The 18,266-nt window shown below is 46.2% G+C and overlaps 2 protein-coding genes across 2 annotated transcripts in view; one reads left to right on the top strand and one right to left on the bottom strand.

Annotated features, from left to right (window-relative positions):
• ttc38 (tetratricopeptide repeat domain 38) overlaps positions 1 to 7,084 on the top strand; it is a 37,323-nt gene extending 30,239 nt beyond the window's left edge. Inside the window, exon 15 of the mRNA XM_056281476.1 lies at positions 6,981 to 7,084. The gene's annotated coding sequence lies outside the window, so the exon portion shown is untranslated. The remainder of the gene's footprint in view (positions 1 to 6,980) is intronic.
• On the bottom strand, positions 42 to 17,624 carry tspan33b (tetraspanin 33b). The gene is made up of 8 exons (XM_056281477.1): positions 17,529 to 17,624; positions 14,456 to 14,513; positions 13,780 to 13,907; positions 8,197 to 8,271; positions 3,856 to 3,951; positions 3,323 to 3,451; positions 2,431 to 2,592; positions 42 to 110 (listed from the first exon to the last, which is right to left on the bottom strand). Exons 1-8 carry the CDS (start codon positions 17,622 to 17,624, stop codon positions 42 to 44), a joined length of 813 nt encoding a protein of 270 aa, XP_056137452.1.
• Positions 17,625 to 18,266: the final 642 nt, after the last annotated feature.

The raw sequence follows: 18,266 nt of genomic DNA, 5'->3' as shown, positions 1-18,266 counted from the left end.
AAGTGCTGGTAGTTTGTCCCCCCCCCCCCCTTCTTCTTCCTTTATGTCAATCCGCTGATCTCATCTTGGATCTGGGAGATCAGGATCTGGGACAGAACAATGCCTGCAATCTGGAGAGAAAACAGAAGCCGCGTTAGTGTGCAGAACGGACTCACGGTGTGTAGCATTCGTATATCTCAAGGTCACTTTGAGCGTGTTGTAACGCTTACTGTAACAATAAGAACAATGGGAAAAAAGGTTGTTTGGGGTTACTTGCTGCAGTTTTACATTTTCCTTGAAGGGAAAATTAATATTTAAGTGAATTCTGTTCCAGCTCGCCGTTTTGATTAAGTTGGCGATTCAGACGAGCTTCAGTACAAGAGAAGGGCCTTAAACTGAACAGAAAAGCAATTTGCCACCATGTGCTATGGCAAATTCAAGTTTTCAGTGAGCTCATTAGTTTGAATGCTTGAATTTGACTTTTTAAGGAGATAATTTAGCAATTTGTCATTTGAGGATCCAAGTGCCTTGAATGATAATTTTTACTCAGAACGTTGTCCTCTGTCATTTAAAGCCAACATGTGGAAACAAGGGGAGAGCTCTTCCCCCTCAGTTTCACTGTACATCATAGCAATTGAAATACTAATGCTTTTGTTATGTCAGGCCTAATGCATAATTGACCCCCCCCCCCATGGATCCACAGGGACCCAACCAATTTGGAGAGATATGCAAGATAAAGACATTTGAAAACCAGTAAAATATCCATGTGCACAGCTAATCCATGTTCTTGGTAAGACACAGACTGCAGCAAAGCAGAATCGCATTATGGAGTACTGTGTTTAAAAGAAAAAAGTGAGGGGCGTCCGGGTGGCATAGCGGGCTATTCTGTTGCCTACCAACATGAGGATCGCCTGTTCAAATCCCCGTGTTACCTCTGGCTTGGTCAGGTGTCCCTACAGACACAATTGGCCTTGTCTGCGGGTGGGAAGCAAGCTGTGGGTATGTGTCCTGGTCGCTGCACTAGCGCCTACTCTGGTTGGGGAGGGGGAACAGCGTGATGCTCCCATGTCCCCCTGGTGAAACTCCTCACTGTCAGGTGAAAAGAAGCAGCTGGGGGCTCCACGTGTATCAGAGGATGCATGTGGTAGTCTGTTGCCCTCCCCGGATCGGCAGAGGGGGTGGAGCAGCGACCGGGACAGCTCAGAGAGTGAGGTGATTGGCGAAGTGCAATGTGGAGGAAAGGGGGGGGGTGTATTTAGGAATGTGGTTAGCACGTTCACCTCACAGCAAGAGGGTCCTGGGGTCAAGCCCCGGGGTAGTCCAACCTTGGGGGTCGTCCTCTGTGTGGAGTTTGCATGTTCTTCCCATGTCTGTGTGGGTTTCCTCCGACAGGCCAAAGACATGTAGGCCATATTAAATTGTCCCTAGATGTGAATGTGTGTGGGCCCTGTGATGGCCTGGCGGCCTGTCCAGGGTGTCTCCCCGCCTGCCACCCAATGACTGCTGGGATAGGCTCCAGCATCCCCGCGACCCTGAGAGCAGGATAAGCAGTTCGGATAATGGATGGTCATGGCTGTCACTCCACCACATCCCTTTGTTGGCAAAACTATATCACACTTCCTTCTCATGGCTGCAATCTTCGGCTCTTGGGTGACATTTCTGCTGTCATCTTGTTTGTCCTGATTGCAAAGTACTTTTTAAACTTTGCTCTCTCCACAGGCTTATAGATAACCAGACGCTTTTTTTTTTGACATTGTCCAAAACAAATTGCCTTTCTTGGGACTAATTCCCTCTGTCTTTGTACAAATAATGCAAAGTCCAACAACCCGGTAGGAATGTTGACCATACCAGACAGGATTTGTGGCAGTATTTGCTTATAGTGGATGGTGAATTTTCACCATCATTGTTACTTGCATGACACCTTTTTCTTGCATTTCTTAGTTGCACATTAATCTGCACTTCACTGCTATCATAGCCCCCTCGACAGCATGCAAAGTCACTCCATTCTGAATCTACATAAGAGAATTTCATCCTTAACATTAATTTCATAGAGTCAAACATCTGAAATTCACCAGATGCCTTTTTATTACACAAAAGGGGATTTTCGAAATGCAGGGGAGTTGTCAGAAGCTCTCTGATTGCAAGCACTCTGGTATGCAGGTTGGTTCAGGCAAGGCCTTGAGAACCGATTGATAAGTGTTGCTCGAAGTATTTCACAGCTCTTGCCAATGTACTGTGCAGGCACCCCCTCAATATGTCGAATGATACACAGTCCATCTGGCCAGCTTTCAGCTGATGCTTTATTGACTAATTTTTGTGAGAGTTTACCTAAGGCAATACCCATTTTGGACTAGAAATGCCTGTGGTTACTCTCAGTAAAATAACACCAATATTGAGCAGGGGTCCAATTAGTGCATGGACCACATCAAAATCATCAATCAGTGGGGTTACCTGAGGTAAGGCTAGACCCAGGGCAAGGGCTCCCACCAGCAATAGATGAGACTCAATCCACATGACTGCTCTATCTGCACAGCCCACCGGGTAGATTGACTTAGTGGCCTCCAGGAAGTTTTGGGTTTGGACCCCAAAACCACACATTGTGTTAATGACCACCTGCATGCCAGAAAAAGAGAAAAAGCAAGAGGTGGACATAGAGAGAGACTGGAAGTCTACCTACCCTAAATGTTATCGTAAAACCGTTCCTTTACCAACACCATAAATTGGCAATATTGGGGGAAAAGAATGTATTCAAAGGATGCTTTCAAATGCTGCTGTTAAAAGGTCCCAGTGTAATTTAGCCTACAGTATAAATACAGTGACAGCCAAGGTGGAGCAATGCAGGGGTCTGACGACTGCCGGGCCTTAATAGGAAATGCAGAGTCGGGGAAAGGGGTAAGACGGAGATAGAATCAAGCATCAGCAAGTGGATTTGATTCAACAACTTATCTAGCAATAACCATGCAGGTGCAGCAGATGGACAGCAGGTTGCAGCACTGCTTCACATCCTTTTGTGTTTAATTGATTTTACACCCATGTAGAATAAGGTTGCGGTGATCTGTTCTCTTGTTTAACTTGATGTATAATCAATATGTGTCTGGTAGTTCTACATGTAGTCTTTAGTTTCCTGCCATCAGGAATTGTCTGTGGTATTCTGGAGTTAGGTTGGAAGGGCCTTTTTTCCTGTCCGGATCTGATTCTGGATTTGTGTCTGGGTCTGGCTTGAGAGTGAAGTTGTGTATGAATGTGTGCAGCCAACCTTTGTGATTTTTTTTAAAATGTACATGCAAATCGAAACACATGTGCATGTGCTGTAGGATGTAAGGCAGTATAGACAAGAACCCACCTCTCCAGGCACAAGGGTGCAGCATGAATAGGGAACAGCACAGCGCTCTGAGCTGGGGTTCTCCAGTGTGCAATTAAAGTAGAGGTTCCACGACCAGTCTGTATAGTTATTCCACCCGCAACACTTGAACTGAGCAAGAGAGAGAGAGAGGAGAGAGCAGAGGTATATATTTAGAAACCTGCCTTTTGCACTGGACTGTACATTCTGTTGGTCTTTCACTCTCTCGGGGAAAGCCCAGGATCATAAGAGTGCCAGGATGTGCAGATGGAGGAGGAACACCACATAAGGAAAACCACAGAACACAGGAACTGCACGTTACTCATCGCCTTGCATGTGGAAAACCCTCTCCGAGGCCAGCAAGAAACACACACACACAGCATATGTACAAGACCTAGTGGTCTGTCGACACTTCGGCTTTGCGGTTCGGTGCTTCAACATATTTAGTAAACCCTCATGTGTGATCAGCTGTGAGACTTGTGGTGGGACTAGCCAACAGAAAGCTCCTCCTGCCTGAGGGGAATTGACGACAGCACCTCTTTCTGAATATAATCCATCATGTTCTGCAGATCCAAGTCATCTCTGTAGTGCACGATGGCTTTCTTCACAAACTTGCCCAGAGCATCACGGGTCTGAGAGAGAACGAGAGAGAGAGAGAACACACAGAATAATATGTGTGCGTATGGGACGTATAACATCATCTTGTTTTTGTGTTGTCTGAGTGTCCTGTGGGACGCCTGCTGTGCTACAAGGACTTTGGTGGCTTTAATAGCACACACTTCAGACTGGCTATGAGATCATGCTCCCCACTGGAAATTATCACCCCCCCCTGACAAGACAGCGATGTTTGTTAACACAGATGCACACAACCATGCATGCATGCAGTCGTTAACACCCACATTCAGCACGAAAACATACACGCGCTTACATCATACAGATGAGAAAAACAAACGGCAGTTTTTTCTTTGGATGTGGTGGGGTAGTCGCAGTGGGTAGCCAATTCATCACATCTCTCGGGTGTCAGTGTGGAAAATCTGATAGAGCCCTACATGTTGATCCAACAGAACCTTTTTTTATTATTCTTTTTTTTTGTCGAGACCCTTTTTTATGATTGGACGTGAAATGAGTATCGATTTAAATGGAAACAGGCTTTGATTAGGTGATTAGAATTGTGTGGTGGCATTTTCTCCAAATCCAGTAGCTCCTGTGGAGACTTTTTTTTTCCCCACCAAGGCTCCAGAGTCGATAAAGAAGGTAACGGGCCACCCGGGTAGCATAGCGGTCTGTTCCGTTGCCTACCAACACGGGGCTCGGCCGTTCGAATCTCCGTGTTACCGCCAGCTTGGTCGGGCGTCCCTACAATTGACTGTGTCTGCGGTTGGGAAGCCGGATGTGGATATGTGTCCTGGTCGCTGACTAGCGCCTCCTTTGGTCGGTCAGGGCGCCTGTTCGGGGGGGAGGGGGAACAGCGCGATCCTTCCATGTGCTACATCCCCCTGGCAAAACTCCTCACTGTCGGGTGAAAAGAAGCGGCTGGCGACTCCACATGTGTCAGAGGAGGCATGTTGTAGTCTGCAGCCCTTCCCGGATCGGCAGAGGGGGTGGAGCAGCGACTGGGATGGCTTGGAAGAGGGAAGTAATTAGCCAGGTACAATTGGGGAGAAAAAATAAAATAAAAGGTAACATCCGTTATATCCATCAGTAGTGAGCGAGGACTCGGATTGGTTTCACTGAATTAGTGAGATCACACTAATTCAGTGAAAGGGTGAAGTTTTTTCATGCATCTTTATCACACACACACACACACACACACACACACACAAAATTTCCCCCCTCTCCTTTCAATTAATTTAAAGCTGGAGAGGCACAGTCTGCACAGAATAGATTTAGAGGTAGTGCAAACCATTAACACCACTGTTTGCCAAGAAGATAACTGAAGTTAAACTTTGAATTAACATGGTTTGATTAAACTTTTGAATCAACTTCAGTTCTGTGAGCGATTTGCTAAATGCTGCGAGTTGCTTTTCTCCACTCCAACTAATGTTGCGACGGATTAGTGATGAATGCGACGAGCTGTAAACTACTTTAAACCAGCCTACGTTGCATAAAAAATGTGTATCGAGATAACAGTTTTTGTAAGATTGACAGGATTTTTTTTTTAAAACGAGGCTCCCTCTCTCCTTCCTGATGTCTCCCCAAATGGTATAGCGCTGCCTCTGTGCCGCTGTGCCTCGGCTCCTGCCGTCACACTTCCCTGCGTCATTAGCAAAGCCTCCTTGAAGGGATCTGTTGAAATGGAACATTTGGTTCCACTTTGAAGTGCCGAAGCATTTGAATCATTTAGCGAGGAAGGATGCTGGGAGGGATGTTAAACTGGTCTGTTTAGCAGCAGGCAGTGCGAATGCTGACAGAAAGCACTGGGCTCTCCCTCGTGCTCTCTGTCAGTGGGGGAGAGGTATCATCAACCACCAGCCACCCTGCCACCAGACACTGATGTCAGGGAAAGCTAAATGCCGAGGTTTTTTTTTTTTTTTTGATTTCTCTGTGGAACCCCGGTACTGTTGCAGGTAAGTGAACACTTTCTTTCCTAATAGTAGTGTGCATCAAACATGTCTGTGCAGGGGGCTTGGTAAAAAGAGACCGCGGTCTAAGCATCGGCTTTGTGTCGATGCAGTTGCCCACTGGGGACCGGGGTTCGAGCCCCGGTCTCGATGAAGCAGCAATAATTGGCAACGCTGTCTTCGGGAGGGGGCGGAGTCGGCTTGTGTTCGTCACATGGATGCGTCTCTGTGTGTGCCAAAAAAAGCAGTGGTTCGGCCTGGATTCGCCTTGTCACGAAAGTGGCGAGGCGTCTCCTTCGAGACTGCCGGCCGGAGAGATGCAGTACAAGGGTGGGCGTTTGAACTAAAATAGGGATCGATTGGCCACTAAATTGGGAGAAAAAAGGAAAAATCAAAAATAAATTTATATCTACATAAAAAAAAAAAAAGATACAGAAGCACATGTACATAAAAATGTGGGAGGGGCATACAGGTAGTGTGGCAATCTATTCCATTGCCTACCAACACGGGGATTGCCAGTTCGAATCCCCATGTTACCTCTGGCTTGGTTGAGCGTCGATACAGACACAATTGGCCCTGTCTGCAGGTGGGAAGCCGGACGCGGGTGTGTGTCCTGGTCGCTGCACTAGCGCCGCCTCTGGTCGATCAGAGCGCCTGTTCAGGAGGGATTAGCGTGATCCTCTTACACGCTACATCCCTCTGGAGAAACTCCTCACTGTCAGGTGAAAAGAAGTGACTGGTGACTCCACATGTATAGGAGGAGATGTGGTAGTCTGCAGCCCTCCCCGGATCGACGGGGGGGGGGGGGGTGGAGCAGCGACCGGGACGGCTCAGAAGAGTGGGGTAATTGGCCGGATACAATTGGGGGTGGGGGGGGAATATTTTTTGGGAGTGCAAGTTCACACACACACACACACACAAGCATGTTTGTAACATATGGACTTGCGTACATGCACAAAACTAACACACACACAGCTAAACACTCCAGCAGGCAACAAAGAGTGAATATATGATGGTAGTGGTCATATTCTACTCTTGTTGTCCTGGTGGATCAATCACCAAGCACTTGCAGTAACATCTGTGTGTTGATTTCTATACAGGTGATGTTTGTATATGTGTGTGTGCATTTTGTCGATGTTGAGAGGTTCTCTCAACATCGACAAAACCAAGGAGCTGATTGTGGACTACAGGAAGAGGGGGGAGGATGGACCCCATCACTATCAACAGGACTGCTGTAGAGTCAAGAGCTTCAAGTTCCTTGGTGTCCACATTACCAAGGACCTCACCTGGGATGACCACACCAGCCATGTGGTGAAAAAGACACAGCAACGCCTCTTTCACCTCAGGCGACTGAAGAAGTTTGGCATGGGGCCCAATATTCTACAGGCCTTCTACAGAGGCACAACCGAGAGCATCCTGACTGGATGCATCACTGCCTGGCATGGGAACTGTACTGCCCACAACCGCAAAACAATGCTGAGGGATGTGCGGACGGCCCAGGACATCAGTGGATGCGAGTTTCCCTCCATCCAGGACATATACAATGGATGTTGTGTCAGCAAAGCCCATAGGATTATCAAAGACCCCAGCCACCCAAACTATGGACTGTTCCAGCTGCTACCATCAGGCAAGCGGTACCGCAGCCTCAAAGCCCGGACCAGTAGGCTCCAGAACAGCTTTTTCCACCAAGCAACCAGGCTTTTGAATAAAGAACATTAAAGACACTCAGCCCGGTGCTGGGCTGAGCTATAGTCTTCAGGACTTGCTACTGCTGCTCCCGTTAGGGGTCACCACAGCCGAATATCAGTTCACACACGTAACTTGGCATACACACACAATGCACATTTATTAAGGCAGAGCCGACATACACTGCACACTATTTACTATTATTACTGCTTTTTTATTTTATTGTTATTTTAATTGCTATTGTTGCTGCAATGTTGGGGAGCCGAAACAAGAATTTTACTGTTATACTTGTGTAAGATACTTGGATGTAATAATAAAGGATCTTGAATCTCGAGAGCATTTTTCGCCACTGCATTGTGCTTCTTCAAAAAGTTAACATAATTTATATCATGTAAAACATTCATTGTTTCGAGTTTAGTATGTCTCACCACAGGTATGTCTGAAAGCCTGGCAGCTGATTGGAGCTCAGCATCGATGGAGGATGGCATTGTTTGTTGTGGAGGAAAACTTCAGAAGTCTATACAGTGCCTCAATAAAACATTACCTTTCACTTATGTTTTGTTCCCTTGATATTGTTGAATTATTAAACTGGTGTTGTTGGTCCATAACAGTCAAGAAACATAAAATTACCTGATCCGAGTAGAAGAAGCCCAGAACTGCTATAGCCAGTTGGGTCAGGAAGACCAGCGTCAGACTGAAAGAGAACTGGGGAGGCAAAGAAGTGAAAGAGAAACTTGGTAAGAAACACACAAAAATGTACATAAGGATGTGCAGACAGTGCAAAATATGTACTATTACACCCAGTATACACTCTGTACTCGGTTTGTTAGGTACAACACATCCCTTCAGGAAAACAGACTGTTCTTCAGATGATGAGTGGCATGCCATGACTTGCTGTATGAAGTAGACGAGCATTAAATGATTCAGTTATTGTTCATTTGACTGTTGAACAGGCAAAAGGAGTGATTTTAGATACATTGGACTACCAGCATCAGATGCGGTGGTTCAAGTATTTCAGAAATGGCTACCCTGGCATCCAGGTAGCGTGGCGGTCTATTCCGTTGCCTACCAACATGTGGATAGCCAGTTCAAATCCCAGTGTTACCCCCCAGCTTGGTTGGGCGTCCTTAAAGACACCATTGAGGAGGAGGCATATGGTAGTTTGCAGCCCTCCCCGGATCGGCAGAGAGGGTGGAGCGGCGACCGGGACGACTCGGAAGAATGAGGTAATTGGCCAGTACAATTGGGGAGAAAAAAGGGGGGAAAGTAAAAAAAAAAAAAGGCTACCCTCTTGGGCTTCTCACACATGACTCAGTGTCCAGGGTTTAACGACAATGGTGCAACAAGCAAAAAAAAAACAAAAAAAAAAAAACCTCCAAAACATCCTCAGTGCCAGTCCTGAGGGCAAAAACGGCTCGATGACGAGAGGGGTTGAAGGACAATGAGAATCATGAAAGCTAATAAGCAGGCCACAAACAGCTTAATAATGGTGCAGTAATGGTATGCAGAAAGGTATCAGCGGAAAATGATTAAAAAGGTCTCCAGTGGGGACGCACTCACCAACACTGCATAACTGAGGAGCACAAAATCATTGCCAGGCCAAGAAAAACAAAACAGTTACACGCTGTAGGCAGATTTGAGGATTGGCATAAACAGCATGAGATCCTGGATCCAGCCTGCCTTGTGTTAAAAGTACAGGTTGGTGGCGGTGGTGCGACGGGTGTAGGGAACGTTTTCCTTGCACGTTAGCCCTCTGTTTACCAAATGAGCACTGTTTGAATGGCACAGCAAACCTTGAACATTGCTGTTCACCAGGAGCATCCCTTATTGCCGTCTGAGTGAATGCACTAAACAGTCTACAGCAGGGTTCCCCAAGGGTCAAATTAAGTCATGCATGCCAAGCCGAAGGCCAAAACGTCCGGGTTTTTTTCCCCCATTGCACCAGCAAAAGTTGTTTTATGTGCAGATGTTGTTGCTGCTATTAAGATTATTGTTATTATATATCATCATTATTAGTAGTAGTAATAATGTAGGTCTGGGATTCTCAAAGCCTATATTGAGCGTCACACAGGAAGAAAAAAAAAGCACTCTTGAAACAAAATAAGTCCAAATCCAACCATTTAATTATGGAGAAATGGTCAAAAATAAATGAATGGTAGAGGACTGCATTGGGAATGGGATCCCACGGGATGCCGCGCAAATCTCGTGGCAGCAGGCGGTTTTAACTTCGCTGTGGGTGGGCCAGGTCCAGCCCGCGGGCCGCTTATTGGGGTTCAGGGGTCTACAAGTCTTTATTTAAACTCATGGCCTGCACAATTCTCAGACCTAAACCCAACAGAGCAGTGATACTCAGCCTAGGGCGCAGGTTTGGTTTCAACATTGGTCGGGACTAACAATGTGCATTCCCATCCCCAACCTATCAGAGCTCAATAGCAAATCCATGATATAGGTAGAGCACCAACAATAAATAACTCAGCATCCCACGCACCCCCTTACATTACCTTACAGTCATTTAGCCGACACTTTTATCCAAAGCGACTTACAATAAGTGTATTTAGCGTAGGAAATCAGGAGAACTACTAGTCATCAGAGGTCATAAGTGCATCTTCTCTCTAAACAAGCATCAAAGAGCAAAACCAGTGCTAAAGTAAAAGCGCAAGAAAGAGATTTTTTTTCTTTTTTCAAATGAATGAAAACAATAAGTGCTAAGAACAAGTAACAGGGTAGTAGTTCTTGAGGTGAGTTTTCAACCTGCGCTGAAAGATGGGCAGCGACTCTGCTGTCCTGACATCAGTGGGGAGTTCATGCCACCACTGTGGGGCCAGGACAGAAAAGAGCCGTGACCGGCTCGATCGGCAGCAGGGGCCTCTGAGCGACGGGGCAACCAGGCGTCCCGAGGCAGCAGAGCGAGGTGGTCGGCTGGGGGTGTAGGGCTTGACCATGACCTGGAAATAGGAAGGAGCTGTTCCTTTAAGCCGTTTCCTTTAGCTGTTCCCCTTAACCCATTCTTCACATTGCTAGCACCTGGTCTCAGGTACAGGTCCCTCACCTGGAGACGAGCCACTTTGAAAGAAGTTTTGTTCCTTCTGCCATTAAAGTTCTAAACTCACTGAACCTCTAAACTCTCGTGTTAATGTATCATCTCCCTGTCCTCTATGTATGTCATGTGGTATGTATAGAATGTGTACACACATCTATATATATGATGATTGCTTATGGCACGCAACAGGCTTGTACTGGTTTCTCCCCAATTGTGTCTGCCCAATTTCCTCACTCTCCCGAGCCATCCCAATTGCTGTTCCAATCCCTCTGCTGATCCGAGGAGGGCTGCAGACTACCACATCTCCTCAGATCCATGTGGAGTCGCCAGTCGCTTCTTTGCACCTGACAGTGAGGAGTTTCACCAGGGGGACGTAGCGCGTGGGAGAATCACGCTATTCCCCCAGTTCCCCCTTCCCTCCGAATGGGCGCTCCGACTGACCAGAGGAGGCGCTAGTGCAGCGACCGGGACACATACCCACATCCGGCTTCCCACCCGCAGACACGGCCAATTGTGTCTGTAGGGACGCCCCACCAAGCCGGAGGCAACATGGGGATTCGAACCGCCGATCCCTGTGATGGTAGGCAACGGAATAGACCGCTATGCTACCTGGATGCCCCGGAATGTGTACATATATTTACTGTATGTGAGGCTCTGTACAAAAGCCAAAAACTTATATCCTCTTGTAGGACAAAGTATCTAGTGTGTGTGTTCGATAGTGAGTGTGTAGCTGAGAGTTAAGGGCTTAGAAAGCCTCTCGTGTGTCACACCCAGCCACACACACAAAGTGTGTAAATGTTACAGACCCACAATCTGCTAAGATTAAGGTGTTGTTAATGTTATTCTACAAGTGCTGCTCCAGTTAGTCTTCCATGGTTTGTTGCCCTTTTGAACCGAATTTCAACAGGTTTTAAAAGGAGGTTTTGCCTCCATCTGATTAGCCTTTCATTATATTGTTTATCCAGCTCTGCTTATCCTTCAATTGCTTTTTTATTCTTTATCTTATTCCTTTAATAATATTAAAGGAAAACAAGATAGAGATTAAATGACATGAATATTAAACTAATATTTAAAATTAATATTCTTGTAATTCAATCTCTATCTTGTTTTGTATCTCTCATTTAAGGTCTTTTTAAACCTTTATAAAAAGCACCTCGATTTGTTTTTTGTGTATGAAATGTGCGACTTCATAAAAAGGGATCCGATATCAATTTTCCTCTTTTGAGAGCATTTATCATAACATTACCAACAACAACATGTTAGCTAGCTGATGGTTTTTTTTTTTTTTACGTTTCCCCCTTTTTTCTGCCCAATTGTATCCGGCCAATTACCCCGCTCTCTGACCTGTCCTGGTCACTGCTCCACCCCTTCTGCCGATCCGAGGAGGGCTGCAGACTACCACATGCCTCCTCTGATACATGTGGAGTCACCAGCCGCTTCTTTTCACCTGACAGTGAGGCGTTTCACCAGGGGGACGTAGCATGTGGGAAGATCACGCTATTCCCCCCAGTTCCCCTGCCCCTGCACAGGCGCCCTGACTGACCAGAGGAGGCGCTAGTGCAGTGACTAGGACACATACCCACATCTGGCTTCCCACCCGCAGACACGGCCAGTTGTGTCTGTAGGGACGCCCGACCAAGCCGGAGGTAACTCAGGGAATCGAACTGGCGATCCCTGTGTTGGTAGGCAACAGAATAGACCTCGGCGCTACCCGGACGCCCACTAGCTGATAATGTTAAAATCGTGACATGTTTGAGCAACAAATTCAAGTTCGCAAACATTCTAGACCTGAGCTCTGTACTTCAGATTAACTGACTAACATAAGATCTATATAATAGATTCTGATAGACTCGTTTGAAGTGCGTCTATGACAGATACCAACCTCTTCTAACTCCCCGCCGTACAGAAGCTACTGCCGTCGCTATTAAACAGGAAACTTGCTAACCTGCAACTCTGCACAGACCTAACATTGACGGATAGGAGTGGTTATGGAGTTAAAATGACAAGAGTTGTTTGATCGATCCGACGATCGCTGCGTTGGTAGGCAACTGAATAGACTGCTATGCTACCCGGACGTCCTAACCCAGTAGTCCCTTGATATAGGTAGGGACATGTCCCTACCTTCCATACCCAAATCTACATCTATGTGCCATGTGGGCATGTGTTTATAATGGTTTTCATTGTCAGCACCACATGATTTGTCCTCTCCTGTGTAGGTAAAGTTGTTCTAACCCCAGAAGTCAGTCGTGGTGTAGTGACGGGTTGGAATGAAAACCTGTATCTACATTGTATGGCCTGACGAATGTGAGAAACTCATATAGTGCTCTGGTTGGACACATCCCGCTCATTGCTAGCTCTAATGGGTCCGGTCAGATTAAATAGATTATGCTTGTTCCTTTTGTCTCTGTAAGGGCAACCATAAAGCTGACAAACGTCGACATTTTTTGACTCCGTTTCAACGTGAGACTTCCCCGTCGTCAACTTCCCCAAATCACCAACATGTTACTACCGAGTTCAGGTTTCAGATTAAAAAAACAAAAACAAACGTGATTGGAGGAGCACCATCACTTAAAATCCCACCCAGCAGAAAAGGGATTGGTTTCTTCATAATGGGACAATTCCGCACCCTGTGATGGACTGGCGGCCTGTCCAGGGTGTCTCCCACCTGCTGCCCAATGACTGCTGGGATAGGCTCCAGCATCCCGCGACCCCAGTTCGGATAAGCGGCTTGGATAATGGATGGATGGGACAATTCCGCCCGTGTCTTTCATTAATATCTGAATTTGACGATGGGTTCATCCTGAGTGAGTAGCGAGACTAGCGTACACAGGCCCTCCGTGGCACATGGTTGAGTATCATTGCAACAGACCCTCTTTGGGAATGCGCTGAAACTGTGCTTGTTCAAATTATGCATGTCCCACCATGCAATCTACAGCAACTGCATGATGCCATTTCATCAGCGTGGACCAAAACCCAATTCAAACCCAGTCAACCAATTAACTATTCAGGTTATTCGGGAGGACCAAATGGGGGTCTGAGGCAATACTAGTCGGGTGTTCCCTAATAAACTGAGGACAGGAGTGTGTAGGGTTTAGATTTGGATTGAATGAGAGTATAGTAAGTAGAGGTATAAGGGACAAATAAAATTCCAGTAAAAGTAATGTGGCCCTTACCGTCTTAAGCAGACGGATGTTCTCCCGAAGAGCTCCAATGCAGCCACAGAAAGTGATGAAGAACATGACCACCCCCACAACAATCAGGATGACTGCCGGGTCAATCAGGAACGTGTCCCGTACTGTGTCTAACGGGAAATAGAGGTCCCCGGTTCACACACATTTTCTACTTTCCGCCATCATTTCCCTCATTTTGTTCTCCTCTATGTTTTCCCTCATCTCTCCCTTTCTTTTATTCTACCAATCTGTCATTTTCTCACTGCTTCACTACCTCTCTCCGTTCTCCCATTCCCCCTCTGGCTTCACTCCTCCTGCTCCTACTTCAGCGTCGTTTAACACGGTTGTAAGAACAGCAGGGATGGGTAAGAGTAAATTTTGCTGCTCAATTATCTATAGTATTCTTGTCGCTGCCTGCATAAAAAGGAAACGGTGACGAGACCAAAATAGATAAATAAAATGAGCTAAACAGGAAAAAAAAAACTCTCCCAAATCCACACAGCGTTAGGATCTGAAATACATGCAACTGCAAATAATCGGTTTACTTATTACCGTGATCGCAAAGCGGGAGCTCACATAGTATTCAAATATAGCATAAAATATTCTCTTTTGGCAGTCTAAGGACATACTGCTAAATAATTCCTGCAGAGTGTAGGATGCATGTCTTGCAAGTGCATACCTGTGGCCTTCTGGACTTTAGCATAAACCCCGATTGCAACAATCAACAGGGAGAAAACCTGGAAGGGGGGGGGGAGATGTTAAGGCTTGATCATGAAAGTCCATCAAGTTCAGAAAATACAGAATGCAAAGCGTGATTTTTGGCGTCAGTTTGGACAGCATACTGTGTTCTAAAGCCCCCAGCCGTGCCTGCGAAACTTCAGTATATGCCAATTTTATCTTTTTTCCAGTTTTCTATTTTCTCATAAGCCTTCAGGTCCGTCTCAAGTGGAATCGGCCTCAGTTTGAAAATCGTGGCTGCTTTCTGCAGAGTCGTTCTCTCCGTTTTGTTTTGTGTGCTTAAGGTTTTTGTGTGCCCAGTATACAGCTTTATGAAAAGTCTTTTGAGCGCTGTTGAACCTGGTCTGTGCGAGATTAGTTGTATATGGTTAGGGGAAGAAAAAAAAAACACAACTTGAAAAAGTAAAGTATTAGCTACTAAACTGAAGGTAAAAACATTTTAATCACAAATCAAAGTTGAAAGCCCACTCTTTTGTGGCTAATGGATGAAAGTAAGAAAGCCTCGCTAATGATTTGTCTCCAGGCAAGATAGGATTTTTCACATAGCAAAGAAAAACTTACTCAAGGCACAAGTTGGAAAATTACTGTACTTGATGTCAGAAAAGGTAATTACAGCGTGTTATGCATCTTAGATTGAAGTTGAAAATGCGGTAAAACTGAAAATATCCCCAATCAGAAATGACAAAAATGTCAAAGTAAGCCAGATAATAGGTGGGGAATTGGAGCATCCTGTTGGTTGCATTGTCATCACTGATTTTTCCACCCAGCGCTGTTTTCCTCATCTCGACTGACCATTGGTGTAGCTTGACTTTCACGTCTTTGATGGTTTTTATTTAGTTTGTTTCTTTGTTACAACTCTTAACAGTGGACTTACTGCATTGTGGTTAGTAACTGGGCAGCACGGTGGCACAGTGGTTAGCACGGTCACCTCACAGCAAGAAGGTTCTGGGTTCGAGCCCCGGGGTAGTCCAACCTTGGGGGGGGGGGGTGTCATCCTCTGTGTGGAGTTTGCATGTTCTCCCCGTGTCTGTGTGGGTTTCCTCCGGGTGCTCCAGTTTCCTCCCACAGTCCAAAGACATGTAGGTCAGCTGACTCTTCCCTACTAAATTGCCCCTAGGTATGAATGTGTATGTGTGTGTATCAGCCCTGTGTGGTGGCCTGGCAGCCTGTCCAGGGCGTCTCCCCGCCTGCCGCCCAGTGACCTCTGGGATAGGCTCCAGCTTCCCCGCGACCCTGAGAGCAGGATAAGCGGTTCGGATAATGGATGGATGGTTAGTAACTGGATGCAGCATCGACTGTTTCTCTGTGAATCCAGAGCATCTAGTCTGCAGTGGCATGGAAAGCCTGCACCGTATCTTTGCCGGTCCACGGTCGGTGGTGTAATTTGCTTAAAAAAAGGGGGGGGTTACAAAGCTATTTTGAGCCATGTAGAAAGTAAATTATCTTGAAATGTTCTGCTCCGTTTCCCCTCACATTGCTGAATCAGTAAACTGATTTCGTGACGAGACAATGGCTAACGGAGGTCAAAGTGTCACGCGCACGTTTCCCACGGCGTTTTCACCGTTTCTGAAAGCGATTCCGTATTTCCAATTGTACCGCCATAGACACGGAAGAGAGTTGTATTGGCAAGGGTTTTGATGCATGAGCCTGGTTTGTGCGCTCGCAGATTAATTTGTTTGACCGATTTCTTCTTTGTGCAATTGTATTCGTGCATTTATGTGTGTGGGCGTGCACCGGTACAAGTGTGTTTAGACTAAGAGACACATAGTGAAAGTATTCTAGCTATGTTTTTTAGGCTTTTCAAAAGGGATGAATCAGACTTGTCCTGGTGGATTGTGCGGGTACGTTAAAGCCATTGAGCTGAACCATGGGAACCGGGGACAAAGGCCTGATGGATTAGGGCTGCGGCGTTCACATTTGAGCCCGTTTCCGATAAACAAACACAGGCTGGCTGCAGTTATTGCCGACTGGCACCACACACAGTAAGACAGTAATAAAATAAGTGTGTGTGTGTGTGTGTGTCTCTGTCTGTCTTCCTGGCTGTGTTCCTTAGTGATTTCGCGAAGGGCTGGACAAACAGGAGTACGACGGTGTTGTGGGGGCCTCTAGGAACCGTATTACCCACCACTGAGACTACTGCCAGTGGTTAAGAAAGTGATTGAGAGCGAGTTGAAATCATCTCTCATACTGTGTGTTTGTGGATTCAGGTGTTCAAATAGGGCGGTGAAATAATTGCCGTTTTTTTGGGGGGGGGGTGCTTTGTGCGTGTGGGCGTTTTTTCCCTACATCTGATTTTCGTGTGCGAGTCATTTTTCAATGTTTCGTCCTTTTGCAATGTCAGTCATCGTGCGGCCACCCACTCACAATAACAACAAAGTGTGGAGGTTCCGTGTTTTTTTTGTGGTTTTGTTTTGCTGCTGCACACAGCCTAAAGTTGGGACTCGATATCTTCTGCCGAACACCGCTTTACTGCATTCAGCACGTGGCACTTTTGTGAATACAGAGGTTGGGGGCTTTCAAATTGTAATACATGTCAATTGACAGTGTGCGTTAGGTCCTACAACTTAAATGGCTTGAATGCTTCCTGCATCACAACAAGAACAACAAAAAAAGAGCCATTGACGTATGGCTGATCTGAATGTGTAGATATTACTATTGTAATCTCAGAGCTCGGTGTCCTATTAGGGACACGGGGGGCGTTGAAGCGGCGGTCCCTTTTTTCCATTTGCTGCTAGCAAGGACAGGGGGTTGCTATCTTAATAACATTTCTACCCATTTACCATTTTAATATTTAGTTCCTGTTATTTTCTCCAGAACATATGTTCTCGGTGGTTTTGGAGAGCTAGGGCTATCTGAGCACTTGGTGTTCTTTTTCAAACTCAGAAAACCATTTTTACATTCTCGGCGTTCCAGGCTGTAAGACGACACGGTAGCTGCTGTCCGTGGAGGCCTGAGAGTGCTTGGTAAAAGAAAAAGAAGAAAAAGACTCCTGTTGACAGAGCAACTCTACTTACCCAGAATAAGAAGCTGAAGAAGAAGAGGAAATATCTGATCCAAGGGTTGATGAAAGTGAACGTCTCTGCTCGATTCAGATTCTGCTTCCTGTCCATTGCTGGTTGGCTCAATTTGCAGTCCACAAAAGTAGGCTACGGCTGTAGTCTCACCCGACACAAGACCACCCTGCGGATATTTGCCCACCCTGCGACTCAGCAGCTGTGGAGAGGGGTTAGCTTGCGGTGAATGTCAGGCTGTCTAAAAAAAAAAAGAAAAAAAAGGGGGGGTATGGGTGTGTGACGCTGGCCTGCCATGCTGGTAGTGCCCAGAACCATCGTGTGACCCCCAAAGAGTTGGATTACACAAAAAATATCTCTGGCCTGACTGCAGCTGAATGGCCGGGGAACACTGGAGCATTGTCAGCTTGTCAGTTTAACGACTTTCTCATCCCCCCCCCCACCCTATTTCAGATTTTAAATGTCGTCTCTTTGCTCCCTCCATTGCGTCAGAATCACTGGAACAGGTGTGCCAAAAAGTGATTGACAGATGTCGTACCAAAAAGTGATTGTCTGCCAAAAACTGGTTGCTGGTGTTACACCAAAATCTTTGACCTGTCAGATTATGTGACCCTTCCACTAAAGCACTCTTTCAGCCAGGAAACAGCAGTTTAGAAAAGGTTTCAGCCAGGAAACAGCAGTTTAAAAAAGGTTTAGGCATAAAGTCCAAGATGGTTAAACTTTGGTATTAGGATGGAGACA

This window comes from Lampris incognitus, chromosome 6 (genome assembly GCF_029633865.1).
Source record: "Lampris incognitus isolate fLamInc1 chromosome 6, fLamInc1.hap2, whole genome shotgun sequence".
Taxonomy (NCBI): domain Eukaryota; kingdom Metazoa; phylum Chordata; class Actinopteri; order Lampriformes; family Lampridae; genus Lampris; species Lampris incognitus.
The sequence above is the reverse complement of the archived record's forward strand: the minus strand, read 5'-3'. Positions and strand labels throughout refer to the sequence as shown.